We start from the raw sequence: 25,247 nt of genomic DNA, 5'->3' as shown, positions 1-25,247 counted from the left end.
GATTATATGAGATTAAATAATTGGGAATTTTATTCTTTCATTCGTGAACATCTTTCTTGCAAATATAATCCCGACAGAAATTGTAGATGAATGTAGTGCCCATCAGCAGGTAAGGAAATATACCAGAAGTGCCAGAACCAAAGAAAATATTCAATTTATTTAACTACTACAATCTATCCCAGTTATATCGTTTTAATCTAACCTAAGAATCCAACCAAACTTTAAAGAAATATCACACAAGATGGAGCCTGGGCACGATACGTAACGACTCAAGTGATCCGCTCTCAGGAACCGTGCCCAGATCTCGAGAAAGTATGATTATGACGATTTTATGGCAAATGTGTACCACGTGTCCCTTGGATAGGAACAGATACTACACATGATCCTAGCCAAACTTTGACAGGTTTAGTGTTATGTTACAGCAAGCATGCATGTTGAGGATAGGGAAATCACATCAAAACACCATCTAAAGTTTAACTATATCCTAACCTGTTGAAGATACAGAAGGGTTTAAAGAGCCAATCATATTGTTTTGTTGTTACAGCGCTGGGATCGGCCGAACTGGTGTGTACATTGCCATCGATCGAGAACTTAAGATGCTACTAAAAGACCAATGTGTAAATATCTTCAACTGTTGTCAAGACATGAGATCAAATAGACCGTGGATGGTACAAACAGTAGTAAGTATTGTAGTAGAGTATAACTGTAATTAACAAACTAATTAATTGCGTGATTATGAAGGATTTGGAACGTCCACCAACCATCCTCTGAAGGGTGAAATCCCCTAAAGAGTTTAAAAGAGCAAACAAGTTGTAACGCAGGTAGATGGGAAAAATCATACAAAACAAAGCAAAAGCAGACGATGTGTCTTGTTTAGTGGATGTCCTCTTTACACTACTATTGTTGCTCAATTGGCCCTCCGTGAATAACACTACAGGTTCATTATCAACATCCAATCAACATGCAGTAACTCATAGCGTCTCTGCTTCTGTCACCTTAGAATATATTTCATTTCTCCAGCAGAGGTTAGGTTGATGATGACAATATATACGAACACTCCCATTAACTCCCTCTCAACCCTGTTTACTGCACGTCACGCTAAGGAAGGTAAATACCTCACACAAGATAAATACAACAATTCACACCCACCTGCTGATTCTCAGCCTATACTACAAATTCAAGCGTTGTTTGAGGGGATCCCCCAGTTTCCTGAATTCTTCAAGAGCATACAACAACATCGTGGATTTGTTTATTATTTTTTAAACAATGCACAATCGTTAATTCAATTTTCCTCAATGCGTTTTCTTTATTATCATTTAATAAAAACCAAACGATAAAGTTATGTGTCGTATTATGTTATTTCCAATAACATTATTCGGTTTTTATTTGTTTATTTACTCTTTGTATATTTTCCATCCTGTTGTTTTAGGAGCAGTACCTATTTATCTATGAGTGTGTACTGGAATGGTCGTTATGCAAGGACACATTCACAGACACTGAAGACTTCGTGAAGAAAGCTAACATGAGCGAAGCACCGGAAAGAAGAAAGCTGGAATTCTCGGTAAATGTATAATTAGACTTTACACTTATTACCGAAAACCTTTTCGAAAGAAAATCTCTCTTTTTTGTCTAATTTGTAAAGTTTTGCTGGTAGACTCAATGTCTATTTTGAGGTCAAATGCACTTAACTGCATGATGGCATATTTTAAGTAATTTCGTCTTAACTGTAGCTGATGCCATGATATTCACGTCGTAATGATTTGAATTAATACTGATGGCGCTATATATGAATCAATCCAGTCAGAGTTGTTTCCAAAATGACTACGTGCTCAACACACCAAACAAGCAGGAATGATATGCTATGCAAATCAGCATGAACTGCGCATGTAATACCTCAGTGCTCGGATTACGTAAGAAGTAGGGATCATATATATATATGTTTTGTCTTGTTATCTCAAAATTTAAACTTTTTATCTCGAACTTTGACTTTTTATCCCAAAAGCTTGACAAATTTGACTTTTTATCTTAAAATTTGTACTTTTTATCTCAAAATTTTGACTTTTTATCTCAATTTGTTTCCCACCTATGTCTCTATTAAGCCACCGTAGTTTTGTGCTCCTCCTTTAGAAGCATTGCAAATTATAACCGTTTCACTGCATATTGTGGTCAGTGTGTATCAATGAAGGCTGCAACTATAACACACCTACCGAATTATGAATCCAGTTACACGTTTATTCCTTTGACTAACTATAGTAATGTTCTACATATTTCATGTATAAATTAGCTTCGTTAACCTCAATTAAAAGTTTGGTGTTGCGGTGCGACATTGGCAAGCGCAATTTCTTTACAGTGATATTTGGGGTTGCGGGAGTAGGGACGACAAACATAAAATGAATTCTTTTGGGGCATGGAACCCTTAGTCCCAATGTATACTTTTACTCAACGTGTAAACTCCTTTATAACCTATGCAACTCACACGGCAATGGGTATACAATGCATTAATTAAAATTCATTGCGTCTACGATGAATGATAATAAAATATTGACAAGACTTTAACAATGAATCAAGGTAGGAATTCCTGATTACAGAATACCTAAGACGTACTACGTCAATAGTGAGCTATAACAGAAAAGAAACTTACTCAGCTAAAGTAACAATTTACAGTCTGATTAATGACCAACAGCTGTCCAGTCATTTAAACCATTTCTTATGTTCTAAAGGGTTTAACAATACCTGTAAGCCCATCTTTATTTCATTATCACCAGGTACTTGACAATGTTGTACCGACGGTCGATGAACTTCGTCAAACTCAAGGCAAACTTGAACAGAACAAAGAAAAGAACAGACGTGCCGATATCATACCCCGTAAGATATCAGAATTAGGGTTGAGTGGGGATGTGGGTTAGGGTTGAGTGGGAATGTGGGTTGGGGTTGAGTGGGAATATGGGTCAGGGTTGAGTGGGAATGTGGGGTTAGGGTTGAGTGGGAATGTGGGGTTAGGGTTGAGTGGGAATGTGGGGTTAGGGTTGAGTGGGAATGTGGGGTTAGGGTTGAGTGGGGATGTGGGTTTGGGTTGAGTGGGAATGTGGGTTAGGGTTGAGTGGGAATGTGGGCTAAGGTTGAGTGTGGATGTGGGTTAGGGTTGAGTTGGAATGTGGGTTAGGGTTGAGTGGGAATGTGGGCAAGGGTTGAGTGGGAATGTGAGTAAGGTTTGAGTGGGAACGTGGGTTAGGGTTGAGTGGGATGTGGGTTAAGGTTGAGTGGGATGTGGGTTAGGGTTGAGTGGGGATGTGGGTTATGGTTGAGTGGAAATGTGGGTTAGGGTTGAGTGGGAATGTGGGTTAGGGTTGAGTGAGGATGTGGGTTCGGGTTGAGTGTGGATGTGGGTTAGGGTTGAGTGTGGATGTGTGTTAGGGTTGAGTGTGGATGTGGGTTAGGGTTGAGTGGGTATTTGGGTTCGTGTTGAGAGAGGATGTAGGTTAGGATTGAGTGGGAATGTGGAATTGGGGGACAAGATGTTAACATAGTGTGGTCATGAATCAATGATATATTGGGGGACAAGATGTTAACATAGAGTGGTCATGAATCAATGATATATTGGGGGACAAGATGTTAACATAGAGTGGTCATGAATCAATGATATATTGGGGGACAAGATGTTAACATAGAGTGGTCATGAATCCATGATATATTGGGGGACAAGATGTTAACATAGAGTGTTCATGAATCTATGATATATTGGGGGACAAGATGTTAACATAGAGTGGTCATGAATCCATGATATATTGGGGGACAAGATGTTAACATAGAGTGGTCATGAATCAATGATATATTGGGGGACAAGATGTTAACATAGAGTGGTCATGAATCAATGATATATTGGGGGACAAGATGTTAACATAGAGTGGTCATGAATCAATGATATATTGGGGGACAAGATGTTAACATAGAGTGGTCATGAATCAATGATATATTGGGGGACAAGAGGTTAACATAGAGTGGTCATGAATCAATGATATATTGGGGGACAAGATGTTAACATAGAGTGGTCATGAATCAATGATATATTGGGGGACAAGAGGTTAACATAGAGTGGTCATGAATCAATGATATATTGGGGGACAAGAGGTTAACATAGAGTGGTCATGAATCAATGATATATTGGGGGACAAGATGTTAACATAGAGTGGTCATGAATCAATGATATATTGGGGGACAAGATGTTAACATAGAGTGTGCTTTATCCATGTTATCTCTTTAAGATACATATTAAATTGCCTACCCCTTCAGAGTTACCAATAAGGCAACCGTCTTGCTTCATATCACAGCGATTGGTTATCTGTCTCATCGATGTCTGACATTCTTGATATCAGCCCAACGTGACCTCTCCACTCCCCCCCCCCACTCCCGTCTCTACCCATCTGACTTAGGGTCGGCCACGATATAATATTTACGCCACCTTATAACTTGTCCGACACCTTTATTATGATCAAAAATATTATAATGCAACAAATATTAACTCTATACACACTGACCAGCTTCAACTTTAAATTAGTACCTATTACTCAAATATGGGAGAGAAGGGAGGGGGGGGGGGGGGGTGAGGATGAGAAGGGTCGTGTATGGGGGTGTTGCGCCCCTGTGTATTATTTTTCTTTTGGTGAAATCATACTGATGGTTGTGGAGACACATCGATGAGTGTAGGGGGCCATCCCGATAGTAATGCTTCTGTCCTTTGATAGCAATCTTGTTCGGTGTTTGTATTTATCTTACAGAGGATGGATGGAGAGTCATTCTTCAGAAGGAAGACACAGAGAGTAATTACATTAACGCATCATTCGTCGATGTGAGTATCCAATCTAATTGTTGTTATTAATAACATTATTTTAATCCCTTTACAATATGAACTATGAATATTCGTCAATTAAATGCATTTCATGCAGTGTTCCTTAAGTTAACCGTATGTTTTCTTTACTTCTCCAGGGATTTGTGAAGCCAAATGAGTTTATTGCAACGCAAATTCCGTTAGCGCACACGAAGCAAGACTTTTGGGAAATGGTGTATGAATATGACATCACAACTATTATCTTATTAGACAATGGAGAAACGGTAAATCTTAGCTAATAGAAATATAGAAATGAAGTGACACTCTAAAGTGAATGAGGGGTACGTGAATGATCACAGAAATGGGTACGAGATCATGGGTGTAAGTTAACATGAATGGAATACATAGACAGGGTACATTGGGGAGCATGTAAGGGGTGTGGGAATGATGAAGGGCGTACATGGAGGGGTACAGGAAAGATTACAAGAATAATTACATCTACAGAGAGGGTAAATAAAGGAATATTTAGGGTTAGGCTTAGTGAATTGGCACATATAGGTGTATAAGAAGGCTCACAGAAAGGTGTACAAGAAATGGCACAACAAGGGCCACGGGAAGGGGTACGGAAGGGAAACATTTCGTTATTGAATCAATTGCCAGATAATACTCATTTCTGGTCACGATTAGCTCGATTCATTACTTTAACATTTTGAACGTGACCACGTGATCACTGTCTTCGGTTTGGATATCGTAACGTATACGGTAGTTGGTCTTGCTTGTATATTTAAACATGTAATAGTATGTGTGTCTTACGTCATTATGTACCTCATGAGATGTTGCATTCATTGTTCAGAACTTGGATGAGACACCTTACTGGCCTAGCAGAGATGAAGATTTGACTTACGGGGCCATTGTCATCCATCTCGAGTTGGAAGAGAAAGAAGACCACTTCACGAAGAGAAATTTCACCATTCACCACGAAGAAGACCAGGATGTGAGTAGCTCTAATTGCTTCCGCTAAACATTGATGTTATAAATATGAGTGTGAAAGGGGGAGAGGGGAGGGAGGGTCTGGGTCTGAGTCATATTCATGCTTCTATATTAAATTCAATGATACTCTTGTGTTTTGATCTAACTGTACCTCATCTAATGTGTTTCTACCTAAAGGAATTCCAGTGCATGTTCCTCTATCACTTGAAGGAGCTTCCGAGTCTGCAAGGTAGCTTGACCCTGCTTGACCCCGTCTGTGAGCTACTCAGGATGACTGGCGCAGGCATCCCACAGAACCAGACAGAGGGAGTCACACTCGTGCAGTGCCTGTACGTGCACTTGTTACGCATTAAATCATAAATGAAAGCAAACATAAAATACACATGTATAGAACACTGTCTTAGTATTCGTTATATGCCTACCTTAGATATCACTGAAAGGACACTGTTGAAACCCTCTGCTTATACTAGATGTGATAGTATCGTATATATAGGTGTAATCCTGAAACACTGTTCGAATGGCACACATGTATAGAACACTGTCTTAGCATCCGACATAAGGCTAACTTAGTATATATAGATATATATATATATATATCACTGAAAGACCAGGATGTGAATTAACATGTTGATACCCTCTACTTACTAGATGTGTTAGTATCGTATGTTCTTACACTGCTATCCTTTTATTGCTTTCCAGTAACGAGCCACTATGTCTTGGTCGTATCGTATAGGTGTAATCCTGAAATACTGTTCTAATGACTATCATTTTTATCTCATTCCAGTGACGGGCCACAATGTCGGGAGTGTATCTTATAGGTCTAATCCTGAAACACTGTCCTAATGACTATCATTTTTATCTCATTCCAGTGACGGGGCCACAATGTCGGGGGTGTTTCTGTCCAGTAAGATCTGTATCGACCAGATTGAACTAGAGAATGGTACTGATGTATTCCAGGCAGTCAAGAGAGTTAGGAAAATTCAACCGAAAATGGTTGAAACAGAGGTAACAACCCCCCCCCTCCTAATTACCCCGGCTCCAAATTTAGGCCATTGTTTAATCCCCTCCCCCCCCCCTCCTCACTTCGGCTACCAGTCCATTCTCAAGTTTCTTAGTTGTTTTAATTTGGTACTACTCCTCTGCCTCTTGATTTAGTTAAATGTTCACATTATTATTTGTGGATGGAGAGATGCAGCTTAGTAAGATGCAGTCACAAACTCTACCCAGGCCCTCCCTCTATCCCTGCCCTCCCTCTACACCTGCCCTCCCTCTACCCCTGCCCTCCCTTTACCCCTGCCCTCCCTCTACCCCTGCCCTCCCTCTACCCCTGCCCTTCCTTCTACCCCTGCCCTCCCTCTACCCCTGCCCTCCCTCTACCCCTGCCCTCCCTCTACCCCTGCCCTCCCTCTACCCCTGCCCTTCCTTCTACCCCTGCCCTCCCTCTAACCCTGCCCTTCCTTCTACCCCTGCCCTCCCTCTACCCCTGCCCTCCCTCTACCCCTGCCCTCCCTCTACCCCTGCCCTTCCTTCTACCCCTGCCCTCCCTCTAACCCTGCCCTTCCTTCTACCCCTGCCCTCCCTCTACCCCTGCCCTCCCTCTACCCCTGCCCTCCCTCTACCCCTGCCCTCCCTCTACCCCTGCCCTCCCTCTACCCCTGCCCTCCCTCTAACCCTGCCCTCCCTCTACACCTGCCCTCCCTCTACCCCTGCCCTCCCTTTACCCCTGCCCTCCCTCTACCCCTGCCCTCCCTCTACCCCTGCCCTTCCTTCTACCCCTGCCCTCCCTCTACCCCTGCCCTCCCTCTACCCCTGCCCTCCCTCTACCCCTGCCCTCCCTCTACCCCTGCCCTCCCTCTAACCCTGCCCTCCCTCTAACCCTGCCCTCCCTCTACCCCTGCCCTCCCTCTACCCCTGCCCTCCCTCTACCCTTGCCCTCCCTCTACCCCTGCCCTCCCTCTAACCCTGCCCTCCCTCTACCCCTGCCCTCCATCTACCCCTGCCCTCCATCTACCCCTGCCCTCCCTCTACCCCTGCCCTCCCTCTACTCCTGCCCTCATCCCTCCCTCAAGTCGTAGCAAAGAGCCCTTACAATTGTGTTCATTTATAATAGTACAATAATCTCATCAATTTGCTAATATTTTATTTAAGTGAAATAATATTACTGTTCAAATTATGGAATATATCAGAGATGAAAGAAAAATCGATATAAGTGTTGTTGTTAAAGGATCTGAAAAATTATACTTATGACCGCGAATAGAAGTTACTATTGAATCAATGTATCTGACATTTTAATCTTTGCTGTATATGCAGGCTTAGCGCGAATAGAAGTTACCATGTAATCTCTGTATCTGACATGATCCGTTCTCGGCCTTTTGGTTAAGATCATGTGTAGTATCTGTTCCCTTTCGAGGGGAATGGTGATGCACACCTGACGATGATCACACAGTCACAGTCTCGATGCAAGGGGACTGTGGTTGAGAGCGGATCAGACGTTCGGTTGTTTGGTTTTTCGTGCCCAGGTTCTTCCTGGGTGACTTATGTTAAAAATTATCTCTGTATCTGAAATGTTAATCTTTGCTGTTTCTGCAGGCTCAGTATAACCTGGTCTTTAGGATTGTTGAGAGGTATATCGAACTACAGAATGGCCACGAGGAGGCAAATGAGGTCACTTATGCAAATTATCGAAAAGGGTCAACGAAAGGTCAAGAAGTTGGAGAAGAAGATGTAACCTATGCAAACTATCGCAAAGGATCAACTACTGGTGGCGAATGAACAGGAAATGTTTTAAGCAGCTCTTGGAACCCTCACGGAGTTTCTTGAAACTCTCAATGGTTATATACATTTATTGTATCGGCCAATTGTACACTGTAGGCTTCTTTATTCTTGTGCAAATAGTCTATACCGCACTTACACACAAACGACAGGCTTGGTTAACAGTAGACTCAACCAATTTGCTTTCTATAGCTAATTAGGAAGGCTGGAATTATCGAAGATCAAAGCCATTTGGAGAATAGAAGTACAATACAGACATAATCACGATGATCTTTTCTTGGGATAATGGGATGATTATGTTGAATCTCATCTGTGTTTAACAATGGTGCGTTGGGAAGCGGTAGGCCTCCCACATGGAGATTTCATATTTAGTTTTAATATATTGGCTTGGTAAATGGTATTTTATATCTAATGGACGGTGTACTATTCGGTATTTCTATACAATGACCAGTGTAATATCCGGTGTGCCTATCCAATGACCGGTGTACGATCCGGTGTGCCTATCCAATGACCGGTGTACGATCCGGTGTGCCTATCCAATGATCGGTGTAATATCCGGTGTGCCTATCCAATGACCGGTGTACGATCCGGTGTGCCTATCCAATGACCGGTGTACGATCCGGTGTGCCTATCCAATGACCGGTGTACGATCCGGTGTGCCTATCCAATGATCGGTGTAATATCCGGTGTGCCTATCCAATGATCGGTGTATTATCAGGTGTTCCTATCCAATGATCGGTGTAATATCTGGTGTGCCTATCCAATGATCGGTGTAATGTCCGATGTGCCTATCCAATGAACGTTACACTATGTGGTGATTGGTATCTCATTTCATTAATTATAAGCACGAGAACTTAATTACGCACATCATGTAATATAAAACAAACCTGCACAACTTTTCGAAATTAACTTTGAGATAATTAATATTTGAGTGATTCTTTCTTTAAACTTTTGAAACCAATTGTCAAACCCACCAGACGGACATGATGGATTTTATTGTTCTTGTTAATGGTGTTAATTGATGTAATCTTTTACAAATCTTATTATTATATATGTATATTTATCACATAAAGTATGTCCTACAAATTTGATAGTGTAGGGTAACGTTTGATGATAAATACTTAAAGCTACACATCGATGGAAGTGTCGGGCTGTTTGTAGTAATTAATAAATATGAGTACATGCATCTTTGATCAAATTTATGATATACAATTTAACAACATTCAACAAATATTTCATAGTTAAATAACCTGTGAAAGATGATGCCCGCCTGCTGAAAGAGTCCTGGCTACATCAAACTCTGTATATACACATGGTTCCACATTAGTAATGTATAAACTGGCTGAAGGGAGTTCTTTGTTATACATTTTGCGATTTTCACGGGAAATTATTTCTAGCAATTAAAAAATTATCTTTTTAGTAATCATTTTTATTTCTTACGATATTTTTTACTCTTTCTGCACAAGCGGGTTATTTGGAAATATTTGTTATAGCTGCACGTGATATAACTGATTTGCTATAAACTAAGCAAATAATATATTTAAAAAAAAGATCTGGTCCTCATTTTGTTGATTGTTAAATTAAAACCATATATGTTTGGCTTCGTAAGAAGCAAGTTTTATGTCTATTTAAATTTACATATACCGATTAAAACTGATATATACCGATCTTAAATTGGTATTTGTTGATTCTCAATGATCTGATAAAAATGACCGGGCATATGGCATATGTCGATTCCCATAATGTAATATAGCAGTTAATGTTACATCTTTAATATGGAACACATAATCGCAACATTAATTTCAAAAGCATTTATCGTTACCATGGCTACGAAAAAATCTCCAGAAGCTTATTATGTAAGAATTGAGATATCACATATTTACCCCAAGTTTAATTCGGATCCAAACCGGTGACCCTTCCCTCCCCCCTCCCCTTCCCCTCCTCTTCCTTCGCCTCTTCCCCTTCCTCCTCCCCTTCCCCTCCTCTTCCCCTTCCTCCTCCCTTTCCCCTCCCTCTTCCTCCTCCCCTCCCCCCTCCCCTTCCTCTTCCCCTCCCTCTCCCCCTCCCCTTCCCTTGAGTAACTGCGTTGTGTGTCAGAATGATCGAAAGTTAAACTGTACCAGGTGACATGAAGGCTTTGTTAATTACTTTCTCAAGTAGGCCCCGGAATTGAGATTGTTTCGAGCGATATAGTCTTTAGCCCGATACGAGCATGCTCAAGGCTTCAAGTTTATGTAAGTGGTCACTTTTTGCTGGTACAGTTACAATTTGTCTTTGGTTATAATTTGGTATTATCTTGATCGAGACATTTGATACACAGACTTAATATACTTAATTCACAGAAACTCATTGGTTACGGTCATTATAGTTTTAATAAATACGTCACAGGAAATACAGAGATATGATTGGTTAATGCGAAGAAGGTTGTCAGGAATGACTTACCCTCAGCAAATAAATTTAATAATCCTCTAGTACTCAAGTCATCCGCCTGCACTCAACTATCTCCCAATATTGCCAATGTACGGAATGTCAACTAATGTAATACACAACGCATCGCCCAGACTAAGCTTTTAGTAGGCCCATGGAGGTTTTTACCTCCATGGTAGGCCAGACACCTTGAAGATGTTGCAAGGCACTAAATGTACACAGAGCAATATAAGAGGGCGAAGTATAAATAAGTATACTAATGGTGCACCATCGCTTGAAAAAACAACAACAAAGAAGTAGTTAGTAAACACGGTGAATGGCTTGGGTCACTACAAACATAAACATCCAAATGGACTAATGGAGTAAATGAACTACTATAATTGTTCACACGTAGTACGAGTAGTACGTGTTCTACGATAGAATGTAACTATTTATTGTTCTTAGATTAAGCAGGTGGCAGCTCCTGAAAGAAGTGGGAAGTTCACGTCTGAAATTTTCTATTCCAAAATGTACTTTGGACCAACAACAAAAAACTGAGTTGAGTACTCGTGCCAAACTTAAATAAGGCAGCACCATTAACACGCACAACACAAGTTAAGGTTTCCCTGTTGACCATTGTTCTTCTTTTCGAGTTGATTCAAAGTACTTGAAGCTTTAAAAGATACTTGACATCACGTGTATCGTTTCACTCTTCCAGATGTACTTCAAAACGGAAATTTAAGAACTCATAACTTTTTCTCGGTCGATTAACAAATGCTGGTTTTTTGAAAAAGTAGAAATTCATTAAAGTACCAGTAGAATAAGATCAGTATTAAGGCCTATAAATTGAAAGGAAGACTTATTTATTGAAATTCATCGAAGTGAGAGACTCCTAGAAACATCAACCATCAATATGGATCAAGCTTTCCTTGTAACGATTGGTGCGCTGTTAATGTTTATCAACCCTTGCTCAGCAGCAAGTCTTGATAAAACGGTAGAAGATGGTAAGCATTTTTTGAGTTTACAATTCATGTTTTCATCAATTCGTGATAAGTTTGATTCTTTTCATTTTCCAACCCCAATCTCTGGTAAGTATAGCATATAGATAACACAACCGTTATGACCTTGTAAAGCGTATTAAATTAAACATATACAAAGGAAACAGGGCTTTCAACATACATGCCATTTACTATTAGATATCGTATGATATTCCATCACTAATGGCAAGCAAGAAGAACCTTCTCAACGTACGAGAGCCTGCCTCACACGGTGTGCAGCTATAACTTCAGCCCAAATGTCAAAGCCCAAAACAAAGGTTTGATTTGATCGGTATTCACATTATAATCTGTTAAGGTGAATGACAAGTAGTAATAATCCACACTTTACAATATTCTATCCACCAAACTGTCTGGCTCGTACTGCGAGGTTTTAAAACAACCATAATAGGGTACTGAGATTAACCAACCCCTCGTAGTTACACGTGACATTTCTGCAAACCATTCCACTTGCATCCGAATCTATGGATGGTTGTTAAACATTTGATCTATTATTGGCCTTTAGCGTGACTCCCTACATGTGTTCACCAAGTTTAGAAGCCCTCTTTTTTAATCTATGAATAAGACAATGTCTCATAGCGCGCCGGTGTGACAGTACAGAGTGTCCCCCTGTACAAAGTGTCTCCGCGGACACTTTGTACCAGCATATTTAGTCCGGTCGGACATTATCTGCTGAAAATTGTGTCCCACCCTCACAGCAAATATAGTCCCACCGGACGAAATGTCCTGGTACAGAATGTCCGCAAATACTTCATAGCATCTTTTGTCCCGCATAAAATTTAAGCATTTCGACATTCAAAAGGCAATTGAGTTCATTATATCAATAATTAGAGCAGATGCGTACATCAGAGTTAAATGTTACAGGAAATAAATGAGACGTTGTGCGTTGCTGCAAAACAAAAAATAAAAGGGGAAAAAAAGAAGAAGAAAAAGAAACAAGTCTTCCATCTGTAGAAGATGTTAATCATGTTTTTGTTGTGATTGCTGCTATTTCATCCTCCGTATATGTTGCATGTTGTATTCGGCAACTACATTGCGTTCATAGTCATCTTTACAGAGGGAGAGATAGTTTAACCTAACTCCCCCCCCCTCCCAACGGAGGGCGGGTACGGGATAGGGAATGCAACAGCTACAACAAAAAATGATAATTGCAGAGGTAAAATATTACGAACTTTAGGAGTCCAAACTTCATTGTTGCCGTATTTCCCTAACACACAGTGGGTAAGTTTTGGCAAGTATGGTAACTGTACTTCATGGGTCTACGAGAGTTGCCTAGGCAATATGAAATTTCATCCCTGCGTAAAGCTCATTATAGGACGGGAACCGGGGGTGTTTTCAAGTTACGGATAAGGGGGGGGGGGGAGTTGGGATGGTAAGTTATCGAATTTGTGTCCTGGGGAGGGGTCTTCTTAAGTCTGTGACCTATCTGTGATGAGTTACAAAATATTTTTGTTTGCTAATAACAACCATGAAGTAGCTGGACTAGATACTTCTCTGACCTTGAACATGTCAACACTGCCCCAACCCTCTCCGTATGGGCTTGACACCTATTTATTGACTTTCATTACTACTTTATTGTTTACTTTTTTACCCTTCCTTATTTTTGTCACTCAATCGTCAAGGTTTTCTCCCTCTCAACAAGGTGGAGGGCCATTCCCCCACCCCCTTCCCCCTAAGCCCCGTTGTGATGGCCATGCGTGAAGCAAATTTTCATTTGTATAGACAAATGGCATTCCAGGCAATTCCAGTGATAAAGGTTCGTTGTTTCTTATTATGAATGTTTCTTATTGGACAAAAGTGGTTCAAATTAGAAAAGATATATTAGAACGATACCCTCTTCAAAAGAGCTGCAAACATACAGGAAACAAAACAAAGCCAAACAAGGGAAAGAATAAAGCAAATAGGACAGAGCAGGATGCAATATGCTAGATTTTTTGTCTCATCATGTTTCTCACACTTTAAATATGTCATTCTTGTAGAGAAAAGTTTGTTAAAAGAAAGTTAATATAGTAAAAATCAAAACATGAAATTGGATGATAGTCATGCACAAACACAATATTCTGAATCTATATCAGACTGGGCAAAGAGTGAAAAATGATTATACATGGGATCTGGGAGGTAGGAGCCTGGGGGGGGGGGCACTGTCTGTACATGCTATTTTTAAATGGCATCCCATATCTTTTTATAGCACGTTTAACAATTAACAATCTCAATAAATAGTATTGATAACATACTAACACATCATATATATTTAAGTGATATGGCCGGTGTGTATCGGTTTATAGCATAACGAGTGGTGGTTGTGGAATGAGAAAATGTCCCTCTGATGTTGTGTGCCCACCCTCACTTCCTACCCCCTGCATGGGGAAGTTTAACTGGAATGATGACTCTCCCTTTGTAGCTCTGATGCAACTAAAGATAATCCATGCTTTCTAGAGCATCCTTCAAGCAGGGAGGTATTGCTTGATTAGAATGATATACTACTGTCACTCTTCTTCAAACAATATGTACTTGAAACTCTCATAATCCACATGAAGAACATCCTCTTTAGAGTTTGGTAAAGACCTCAATAAAACCATGCAGAAGTTTCCCTATTAGAATTCCCCCCTTGAACTGCTTTCCACAAACAGTAGGATTACCTATATAATGCTTTAATGTGCAACTTGATACCGTCAAAATTTAATCTTGATTGTTAATTACAAATAAAATAGCTGATTCTCATATATCCAATGGGTTTTTCGTTAAGACTTACACAGAAATCCATAACAGCAAAAGTTACAACAGGAAGAAGAATATGGTCGGTTATATGTTTTACTATGAGAACTTATCTTGAACACAACTTCCAGAACCAAGAAACACGCCTTCTTATTTGTTATTTAATGAAGTAATGAGGTGATAAAGAATTTCGAGCGTCACATCCCTTCGACTACGACTGGCAGTGAAAAGTCAATGGCCTGTCTTTGCTTAAACGTATAGCAGCCGACGCAATTTTCTCTCATGATATCATAGAGTGAAAGACAAGATTATTGTCGGTAACAAGTTAACTGCTAAGAAAATCGTCTAGACATGTCTTCTGTTAACCTCATGCATACTCCCTCCATTGGTGGTCAGGGATGAGATATCAATACAACCAAATCTGTGCAAAATAAAAGTTGAAAGCAATATTATGAGTAGTGAATACCACACTGTAAGTCATATATAAAATAAATTATCATCTTGAAAAGTTATGTGTAAGCTCCACTACAAAGATAATTAACATTCACCATGTTGGTTAAGTGTAGACTGTATAGTGTACAACTGAACTATGCTTAGGCATTGAGTTAATTGGATGATCTTTTATTGTGACACCTACATGTTTATGGGATTACTGGCTCCATTTTATTAATTGGAGATTGCATGTCATAATTTTGGCGCTATATTGTACAGTTCACTACCAAACCTGAAAAGTTTTAACCACATGAGCCAATACAACTTTGGGGCATATTAATTAAATTTAATATCAGAAATTTATCAAATTAGAGTAAGCTAGGATACAACAGAAATTTGATGCCTTTTGGTGCTCTATTGATGTATGTGTGCATGGTATGACTGTTTAATGCTGATCAAACATTAATTGTCCTGAATCAGGATCCATGGGGGGTTCAAAACACCCTCTGTATGACCCAAATGCAAAAACAAATAATGCTAGCTTACCATTATTATAGTAAAATGTACTATTATACATCATTTTGCATCAAGAGACCTAAACATTGCCTTATTTTGCCAAAGAAAAAGGGGTCCCTCTCCCAGGTTTCAGGAAATATCCCCCACCACACACACAAACACATTTAGCAATTTTCCACAACGGACCTAACAGAGAAATGGTACCAAAACTCAGTTGATACATTATCTCTCTTATCTTGTCGAAATTCCTGTCAAAACAGCCAAGTGGTAATAAGTTCACACTTTCTAAACAGAAAGGTTCCCTGTGGTTACAATATCAAACTGTCCAACACCTTTTTGAAAAACAACACACAATAGGTGGTGTCTAGCTGTGGAATGTGGTCTTAATTATTTACTCATCATTTGTTTGAACAAATAAACTGTGTCTGCTGCAGTGAAACATGTCCAGCCAAAATCACTTTTTGGGGATGTAATCAAATGACGACAATTGTCAGGCTATATGCTACTTAAGAACCAGAGGTGGAAACTTTGCAAGTAAATATAGGAACAAAAACTATGTACATATAAACTTGTTAATGGGGACTTAACCTGCAAAGATTTACAGTACACTTTCTCTGTTCTCACCTACCTTCGTGATCTTTCTGTATGCTTAATACCTATTGGGAAATAATTTATACTCAAACACAGCATTCTGCCATGCACTACAAGTTATTTGCATGGTACAAATAACAGATATGATGCCATTCATATTGGAACTAACTACAGAAAATTATTCACTTTTTAAGACATGCTTACCTCATCATCACATCAGTAATGCAATAAGAAGTCGATGCTGCAGTCTTTTCAGGCACTGCCTTAGTCTCAGGCCACTTTGAATAGAAGTCAGACAGTGTTATGATGTACAGTTGCTTGGCAGCTGTCACTGGTAGAGGACCAATAAGATCTACACCAACCTGTTAAGAAAGAAGACAGCATTTAGGTGCTAATTTCAAAAACAATTACAAGTTGCATGCTTTGCCTTGACTGTTGTTCTATTCCATTGCTTCATTCTGTACAGAGATCTAGATAAAAACAGTGGGATATCTGATCGAAACAGGGTGTTGGTGGATTTAGGCCAATTATTTTTACCTTGCAAACATGAAAATGTAACTTACACCATACTGTACCATATATTTACAATCTCTTCAACCACTAAACCAGAAAAATGATACGCCACTTTTTGCAACTTACAATTATATTCCTATATTGATGGTTGCTCTGCAGTTAGGCCAGAGTGTGGCTTAAAGGTATGCTGTATAGGCCTTAAATATGCCAAATTTTCACTATGGACAAAATTCTTTAAGTATGTTTATTTCCCTGGAGGAAATTTACCTCACTGGGACATTCAATATCTCGTGTCATCATTTAGAATGTCTGAGCACAATTTAAAGAGTTATTACCCCTTGGAAAGTACTTTTTGAAAACTTTTAGCAATTAAAGTGGCCAAAATTTAGGGCCAATACAGACTACCTTTAAACTTGTAAATGTTGAATTTGTCCAGAAAGAGTGACATTAACTATACCAAACCTTCACTGCATACTGCGGACATCTTGTGCAATTAAAACAGATTGAGAATTTACCTGTTTCCATAATCCAGTTACAGGAATGCTATGGAGACTTGTTCGTAGGTCTACAGGACAATGACGCTTTGACATCCTGTTGAACATAACTTGTTACATCAACGTTGATAGTTTTCCAATAGAATCTAGACATAGTCTGTTGTCTGGTTTATCTATGCAAAGATGAACACCTTCAAAGAGATAAGAAAATTCATGATCAAGGAGATATCATGTTTTTTTGCCCACCCCCCCCCCCCAAAAAAACAAAAAAACACACACACAAATATATGGGCTGCAGGATTGGTAGTTCTAGCTGAAGTGCCTTAAAATTGAATTACAACTCTATGTCGATGTTTGAAATGGAATATTCCCATTATTGTACATATTGCATGGCCACTATTTGGGTCTATAGATATTTAAGGAGTTTTCTTCTGCAGTGAGGCTTGGCATGTGGAGAATATGCCACACCTAAAAAAGTACTATCAGGCCTTCAATATCTGTTCTTACCAACCAAAATTAATGAACGTGAATTTGTTACGTACAGTATTAGTGCCACTTTCCTCTAGAAGTGTGCTAGGCTATATGCTATAGTCCAATAATAGCATTTTACTGTATAGTGTCCCATGCATGCAAACCAGACTAGCTCTGTAAGCGTTAGTGATCTGTTGTTATCTTTTATGATAGGCAGGGCGATAAAAGGTAGAAATTTATAATAATTTTCACAAAAATTTGTTATGACAATTGGGTAAACAAAACGAAAAGAAATAGGCCCTAACAACTTTGTTCATGCACTTACAACTTTGCTCAAGCATACAACTGATTATAATGTTGCATAAGCAATTGCTTGACTTTTGCGAATGAGTTTTTACAACTAACCAAACGTGGTAAAAGAATATCATGATTTGTGCACCAATCAGTCCTAGAGGCCTGGTTATAGTTTAACTGTGGAATGGCCGTTCGCCATTTAACAACCAATACCATATTGTGTATCCTATACTGTAAGTTACAGACATTACCTTATAGATGTCACTAGTCAGTATGAGCTGCCTCGATTTGGGCGAGTTGAGAAGCCCTAGATAGCAAAACTTTCCTTTATTTTCGGTATGCAAGAGTTCCATTTTCAGCCAGTCTGAAAGACTGACTTTGTCTCCGTAAGATCCTTCTCTGTTTTATTCTTGTAAACCCACTTGGATAGCTCTCATCTCTTAGAATATCTGCAATTTGTCTCACGTTTTCTGTTAGCTTTTCCATTTTTAGTTGTCGCACGACTTTACTGCTAAATATACGGAAGCCGAAATACGACAGTTTGCTAAAAATACGGATACTGCCAGAGTCCATTACTAATTAAATTTTTGCTACTCGAACGTACATGCTAATGCGGACGTAGTGTTCAGGGGGACACAATTTACAACCAAATATGCGACCAACAAATAATGTCCCCCCTCGTTTCATCATAGCATAAACTGTCCTGGGAGACAGTCTGTACCAACTGGCCTTGTACAAAAGGTCCGGGAGACTAAATGTACTGGTAAATTCAGTATAAACTGTCCCAGTGGGACTGGGACAGTTTATACTGAATATGGAATATTTGCGACAGTTTGTACTGCTACACCGGTCCTTATTCGACCGACTGACGGTGAATCGTGTTTCTTATTCTAGCTCAGTGCTGGCTGCAGCGGATAAGGGCGAGCTTTCCATGTTGATCCGTTTATGTAAGATGCTTTTATCTGTAGTTTAACATTCATAGAAAACATTGAGGTTGGACCTACATGCCTGTTTCATTAAGAACTCTTTACTTATACAAATCCTGCGGTTTTACATTCACTACTTACATCATTTTATGCTTGATGTCCTTTCATATTCTTGAGTATAAATACTTGCTGTACCACACCTTTTACAATACTGACCGTTATTAACGGTCAATTCCGTTATAAACGGAACACGTCCTCACACTAAGTGTCCACAAAAAAAACTAAAAACAAACATATAGCTTATTTTTTGTTCACAATGTTTTTTCCTCTTTGAAATGCTGTCTACGTCAAGCCATTGAAATTTCTCGACGAAGTGTGTATCAGTTTGGACAGATGATTGCGTGTTACCAGGGTATTGACACATTGAACGCTGCGGTCCAGTACACTGAGTACGGATGCTGGTGCGGGCCTGGAGGATCGGGAACTCCTGTAGATGCCACTGATCAGTAAGTCCCAAGAATGCTCATCAAACACGACGTGACGTTCGTTTTATTTGTATTTGTATAAGCTAGTAGACTGTCTCTCTAAAATGTCATTTACCTTATCTACTGCAATATTTGCAACGTACAATACGTTGGCGAGTCTTATAATGAGAATGACTCAACATAGATCAAAAGAAGAAAAAAATGAACATCAACCAAGCTGTTGCAAATCATTTTAATCTCCCAAATCACTGCTGTGTCAGGGGTAACAAGCCTGATCTGCTCCTTCAGGTTAGCCCCCCCCCCCCTCAAATGATTTTGATAAGCATACTCGCAAGAAAACTAAGAGTGAGGGGAAGCTTGAAGGCTGCCCAAGACCTGGAAATACCTCCCTCACGATAGGAGCAAAAATCGATTCCCGGTGGCTGGACTGTTCCCAAGAAAACAAATCTTTTCTTCCGGAGTTTGACTCACGAGTCCTCTAGCCACCTGATTCATAAACTAAGGTCCCCTCCCTCTGCCAAAGCCGAAGCCTTCTCCGAATTTAGAAAATCAAGCTTATCTTAGTAGTATTTTAAATTATTCTTAGCGTATTTTTTACTAATGATATACTTAAGAAGGAGATTTTTAATAAGGGGGTCAAGGTGAAGAGTGTTTCTGGAGTATTATTTGCTTGAAGCAATAACAGAGAGAGATTGTGTTCGCTGCTTCAATACCTAGGTATGTTTAGACAAATTATAATTGCATTGTTATTAATCAGTATTTAATTTGAATACTAGAGCAACTTATTAGGCAGATACTACCGTGCTTATTTGTTTTATTTCAGTTATATGAAATTGCAATAGGACATGGGGGGGGGGGGGGGCAATTACGATTACTGAGAATTTGTATTTAGTATCCCCCTGGCTCTCATAGTAGTAATATTAATTTTGCTGTCAAGGGTAACTCCTATAGGAAAACAGCATCTTTACTGTGGGAAATGTTAGTATTAGAAAGTTTATTGATATAATCACTCAAGGCTTTACAGTACTGATAATAAACTTAGACCAAATCACCCAATTGAGAATTTACGTTGCTATGACCAAGCGATTCTTGGACCGAAAAATTTAGAAAAGGAAAGACAATTTCTAGGAACTAAACCGAAAACCCCTTATACCATTTGCCTTAAACATCCGAACCGACCTACCTGACCAGATATTTCAAAGCAATTCCTTTGATGTTACGACGGAATGGCGATACCATAATCCGACAAGGATTAAAACTGATCCGATTTTCCAAACCTTCTGCTAATCCAGTAGAACTCATTCAGTCGCTTGACTTCACTAACAATTCCGATACTCTCTCTTCTCCTATAAACAAAATCTGTTTCTGCTACTACGATTCGATATGTCTTCTTAAAAGTTGTTTCCGCCTTACTGCGCTTCAGCGACCCAGGGGCGAAAAGCCCCTGGCCGGTAAAAATAAGTCTTCGTGGTTTCAGAATTACGAAGCTCTAGAATGGACATGGTAAAAATAAAATTTTATTACGTACGTACGTAATATTGACTACGTTCGTACGTAATATTTATAACGAACGTACGTAATAGTCGTTACGTACGTACGTGATAATTTAAAGTTTCACCTTTTTGTAGTTTTTGTAACTCAGTTAATGAAACCTTAGATCATCTTTATGGTTATGTCCCTGTGTAAACTAGTTTTGGAAAATATACTTATAATCTTCTTGTTTAGGAACAATTCAATTTCACCTTTGCACATGTTAAATTTCGTAATCTTCATGATATTTCGCATCCTATCAACTTCCTTTAACTTCATGCATAGTACGTTATCTTCAACTGTTAAAAAACAAAACAAATACCGATTCTGCAATTTTCGTTCATAAGTTCCTATTTTCGTTAGACGTTGAACATTATATTTTGAATAAAAATAATGACGAACCACGTTCTTTACGTTTCAAGGAAACATTCAAATAAGGAATGCATTGTATAAGGTCCTCTATTTGTATATAAGACTACCTTATACAAAACAGCTCTGTACCATATTTGCATGAAAAATCTGAATAAATGAAATGAAATAAATGAATATATATATATATATATATATATATATATATATATATATATATAAACAACATAAACGTCTTTTCTTCCTTGTTTAGATGTTGCTATGACCACGACCGATGCTACGAGGATCAGCATAGTGAGTGTACCCCTGATGAACTTGTGTATACTGTAGACTACGAGTACTCACGCAACAACTGCGGCCAAGCCGACGCCTCCGTTACTTGCAGTAAGTTAGTTTCCGACATTATGAGAGCACTTAGTTTACTGATGATAATCAAATTAACGACTTTGAAGGAAAGCAATGGCTACGGTTGCTATGGAGATGCCAGTGACGATGAAAAAGAAGACGTTGCCAATGAACATACAGTATTGATACGTTCTGCTTCTTTTCTCTTCTAGGTGCTCCTTCTGAATATTCATGGTTTGAACGGTTCACTAATTTGCATAAATGTGGAGCAGGGACTTGTGAGTGCGACAGAGCTGCTGCCAAGTGTTTTGCTGATAATAAAGACACCTACAGTTCGAGTAACCTCTACATAAGTTGTTGAGAACAGTGAGATGATTGATCTCTCGGTAGTATATAATTAACCAGCGTGAATCATACTATTAGTTCTGACTAAGCGTTAATGTTTAAATTACCTTTCATTACGTTTATTTCATTTCATTTACTTTATTTTATCACAACCTAAGTCTGACATATAACATAGAAGGAGATAAGAAACAAAGCTTGTGCAAGGAAGTGTACTAAAAAAACAACCTATATGGTTTGTCGGGTAGTGACGCTCCCTGAAAAAATACAGAGCTTTACAATTAGACAAGAGAACAAAAACAAAACAGAACCACCCCTCCCCGCCCCTTCCCCTCCCTCTCCCCGCCCCTCCCTTCCCCTCCCTCTCCCCTTCCCTTCCCCTCCCTCTCCCCGCCCCTTCCCTTCCCCTTCCCCTCCCTCTCCCCGCCCCGCCCTTCCCCTCCCTCTCCCCTGCCATAAGTACAAGCAAATATTGAGTAGAAGGCAAAACCAAATCCCAATTCTAGCCATGTAAGTTTTTTTTTGCTAAAAGCCACTAAAGAAGGCATTGCCAGTAAAAGGTAGGGGATTCCAGATTGTGATGGCTCGATGATGTGAGCTATTTTTAGAGATATTGTTGTGACATTGCCCAGGCGCGGCGGAACGGGAAAATTATTGGGGGGGGGCTAATATGTGGAGATTATCTAAGCGGAGCGCCACATCGGTTGGCGCGGAGCGAACAAGGAAATTTTGGGTTTTTCAAACCCCCCAGATGGCCGGAAACGGCACTTCCCGAGTGTTTTATGCTGCGAATACCTAGCCCTAAAACATGGGTCTCAAGCCTGCAATTTCTCAGATTGCACGTTAAAATCTGTAAAAACATTGTAATTTGTATATTCGATGGTGTTTTAAGAGAGTAGCTATTACTCGACGTGTACTCGCAAAGACGTTTTTGAGTGTAGTAAATTACTACTTGCAATTAAATGCAATAATTCAGACAAGGGCGTCGGAAGCTTTTTTTGATTGGTACGGCGGTTCAGAGTGTGGCCAACTATCATAATTATCGGGGGACGTTTGGAAGGTCAAACTACGCTACGCGCCACCATGATTGGCGCGTAGCGTAATGGAGAAATTTTGAAAATATGCCTCCCAGATTGCAGGAAATGGCACTTCCCGAGCTTGAAAACAAGACCCCTGCCATGCCAGAGTAGTCACATTTAGCCTACTTGCCGTCATCATTATTGAAAATTATTGAAACATATACCTCCGAAAAAATTTTTTTACATTTTTTAGTTCTACTTTTTTTTTTTTTGCGTCGTGAATTTTGGTCCGGCGTTCGCCGGACCTGCCCGTACCGGCTCCGACGCCCCTGAATTAAATAAATGTCATCAGAAAAAAAAACAGAAAGCATTTCTTAATGTCAACAAATGGGTCATTCCAAAACCATGTGCAGTTGCCAACAAATTTCTATGACCTAGCACTGTCATCATGTCATGAATGCATGTACCCTATACAGTACAGGTGAAATGCTAATATTGTGTTTTTGTTCGTTTAATAATTGATTGCGTTTAAACTTAAAGCCATGTTTCACGCCTTGCGTGTACTCGTAGTGTAAACGCAAATGTTGATGAGTGTAGCGTTTAGCTTATTACCCTCTTATTTAAAACACTAATATTCGATGAGGCATGATACAGACAATCAATTATCATATTTAATTATTACACCTATATAGTATATATACGAGTGCATCGGACAGATCGACAAGTATGCATTAAAAAATGGGCAGATGCACGTTTCGGAGCCTTGGTAAATATTGGGGGGGCTTATCATGCATTTGCCCCCTCAACTTTTTCATTGGGGGGGCTGAGCCCCCCCCCCCCAAGCCCCCCCCCCCCGGTTCCGCCGCCACTGACATTGCCTTGGGTGCAGATAATCAGCTTGCCTAGTGTTGCGAGCGTAGATGTTCGAGTTCTGTGTAGAGAAGGCATTCAGAGTATTTGGTAGCATTTCGTGTAATGAACGATAAACAAAACTGAGAATATTAAGATAGAACAGATCATTGAGCTTCAGTAAATATTGACTTAAATAACACGTTTGTGTGATCCCTATGGTGAGAGAGAGAGTAATAAGTCTGATCGCTCTTTTCTGTAAAATAGTATTCAATAGCTTGGTGAGGGGCAATACAGTGCAAATACTTTTTGCGAGACAATGTAGTTAATATCATTAAGTATCAATGAAAGCGACATACAATATGTCTATCATTTCGGTTTCACTGTAATCCTCTTTTGTTTCAGTTTATCTTCTGTTTATCAAGTATATGAATTGATTAAGAATCAACTGCTGAACCTATTTGTCATTTTGAATTGCCTAGAGCAACTCAATTCGTTGCAACATTACCGAGAAACATTGGAATTAGAAATACTTACCTTACACCTAATCCGATAGATAATCTCCCCTCCCCCTTCTCTTCCTACAATTAAAAGAGAATCTACAACTTCTCCCCTCTCCAAGAGAGTCCATGGTCTACCCTTCACTCCCCTCCAAGGAGACCATGGTCTACCCTTCACTCCCCTCCAAGGAGACCATGGTCTACACTCCACTCCCCTCCAAGGAGACCATGGTCTACCGTTCACTCCCCTCCAAGGAGACCATGGTCTACCCTTCACTCCTCTCCAAGGAGACCATGGACTGCCCTTCACTCCCCTCCAAGGAGACCATGGACTGCCCTTCATTCCCCTCCAAGGCGACCATGTACTACCCTTCACTTCCCTCCAAGGAGACCATGGTCTACCCTTCACTCCCCTCCAAGGAGACCATTGTCTACCCTTCACTCCCCTCCAAGGAGACCATGGTCTACACTCCACTCCTCTCCAAGGAGACCATGGTCTACCCTTCACTCCCCTCCAAGGAGACCATGGTCTACCCTTCACTCCCCTCCAAGGAGACCATGGACTGCCCTTCACTCCCCTCCAAGGAGACCATGGTCTACACTTCACTCCCCTCCCAGTAGACCATGGTCTACCCTTCACTCCCCTCCAAGGAGACCATGGTCTACCCTTCACTCCCCTCCAAGGAGACCATGGTCTACCCTTCACTCCCCTCCAAGGAGACCATGGTCTACCCTTCACTCCCCTCCAAGGAGACCATGGTCTACCCTTCACTCCCCTCCAAGGAGACCATGGTCTACCCTTCACTCC

The 25,247-nt window shown here is 40.0% G+C and overlaps 3 protein-coding genes across 6 annotated transcripts in view; 2 read left to right on the top strand and 1 right to left on the bottom strand.

Moving 5' to 3' along the window:
- The window catches only part of LOC139957269 (receptor-type tyrosine-protein phosphatase epsilon-like), a 31,581-nt gene extending 21,442 nt beyond the window's left edge, over positions 1-10,139 (top strand). For all 4 annotated transcript variants that reach the window (XM_071955271.1, XM_071955270.1, XM_071955273.1 and 1 more), the window contains 9 exons: positions 545-680; positions 1,430-1,561; positions 2,766-2,865; positions 4,776-4,846; positions 4,984-5,109; positions 5,679-5,819; positions 5,993-6,144; positions 6,685-6,820; positions 8,405-10,139. In XM_071955271.1, coding sequence (XP_071811372.1) covers positions 545-680; positions 1,430-1,561; positions 2,766-2,865; positions 4,776-4,846; positions 4,984-5,109; positions 5,679-5,819; positions 5,993-6,144; positions 6,685-6,820; positions 8,405-8,587 — 1,177 coding nt within the window. In that variant the 3' untranslated portion in view covers positions 8,588-10,139. The remainder of the gene's footprint in view (positions 1-544; positions 681-1,429; positions 1,562-2,765; positions 2,866-4,775; positions 4,847-4,983; positions 5,110-5,678; positions 5,820-5,992; positions 6,145-6,684; positions 6,821-8,404) is intronic.
- Positions 10,140-11,777: 1,638 nt separating this feature from the next.
- LOC139957237 (phospholipase A2 AP-PLA2-I-like) lies at positions 11,778-24,311 on the top strand. The gene is made up of 4 exons (XM_071955268.1): positions 11,778-11,997; positions 19,353-19,506; positions 21,638-21,768; positions 21,942-24,311. Exons 1-4 carry the CDS (start codon positions 11,907-11,909, stop codon positions 22,088-22,090), a joined length of 525 nt encoding a protein of 174 aa, XP_071811369.1. The 5' UTR covers positions 11,778-11,906; the 3' UTR covers positions 22,091-24,311.
- Positions 13,977-18,924, bottom strand: LOC139957253 (uncharacterized). The gene is made up of 4 exons (XM_071955269.1): positions 18,326-18,924; positions 17,331-17,500; positions 16,507-16,664; positions 13,977-15,184 (listed from the first exon to the last, which is right to left on the bottom strand). The coding sequence occupies exons 2-4, from the start codon at positions 17,415-17,417 to the stop codon at positions 15,109-15,111; spliced, it is 321 nt and encodes a 106-aa protein (XP_071811370.1). The 5' UTR covers positions 17,418-17,500; positions 18,326-18,924; the 3' UTR covers positions 13,977-15,108.
- Positions 24,312-25,247: the final 936 nt, after the last annotated feature.

Source organism: Apostichopus japonicus, chromosome 2 (assembly GCF_037975245.1).
Source record: "Apostichopus japonicus isolate 1M-3 chromosome 2, ASM3797524v1, whole genome shotgun sequence".
Taxonomy (NCBI): Eukaryota; Metazoa; Echinodermata; class Holothuroidea; order Aspidochirotida; family Stichopodidae; genus Apostichopus; species Apostichopus japonicus.
The sequence above is the reverse complement of the archived record's forward strand: the minus strand, read 5'-3'. Positions and strand labels throughout refer to the sequence as shown.

What these genes read in the sequence shown, in the direction of transcription:
- LOC139957237 (XM_071955268.1), top strand. Translation starts at nt 11,907, where the DNA reads ATGGATCAAGCTTTCCTTGTAACGATTGGTGCGCTGTTAATGTTTATC. An exon ending in CCTGTAGATGCCACTGATCA is followed by an intron (nt 19,507 to 21,637) that starts GTAAGTCCCAAG and finishes TTCCTTGTTTAG; the next exon opens with ATGTTGCTATGACCACGACC. An exon ending in CGACGCCTCCGTTACTTGCA is followed by an intron (nt 21,769 to 21,941) that starts GTAAGTTAGTTT and finishes TTTCTCTTCTAG; the next exon opens with GTGCTCCTTCTGAATATTCA.
- LOC139957253 (XM_071955269.1), bottom strand. Translation starts at nt 17,417, where the DNA reads ATGTTCAACAGGATGTCAAAGCGTCATTGTCCTGTAGACCTACGAACA. An exon ending in TAACTGGATTATGGAAACAG is followed by an intron (nt 16,665 to 17,330) that starts GTAAATTCTCAA and finishes CTTTCTTAACAG; the next exon opens with GTTGGTGTAGATCTTATTGG. An exon ending in ATTACTGATGTGATGATGAG is followed by an intron (nt 15,185 to 16,506) that starts GTAAGCATGTCT and finishes TATTTTGCACAG; the next exon opens with ATTTGGTTGTATTGATATCT.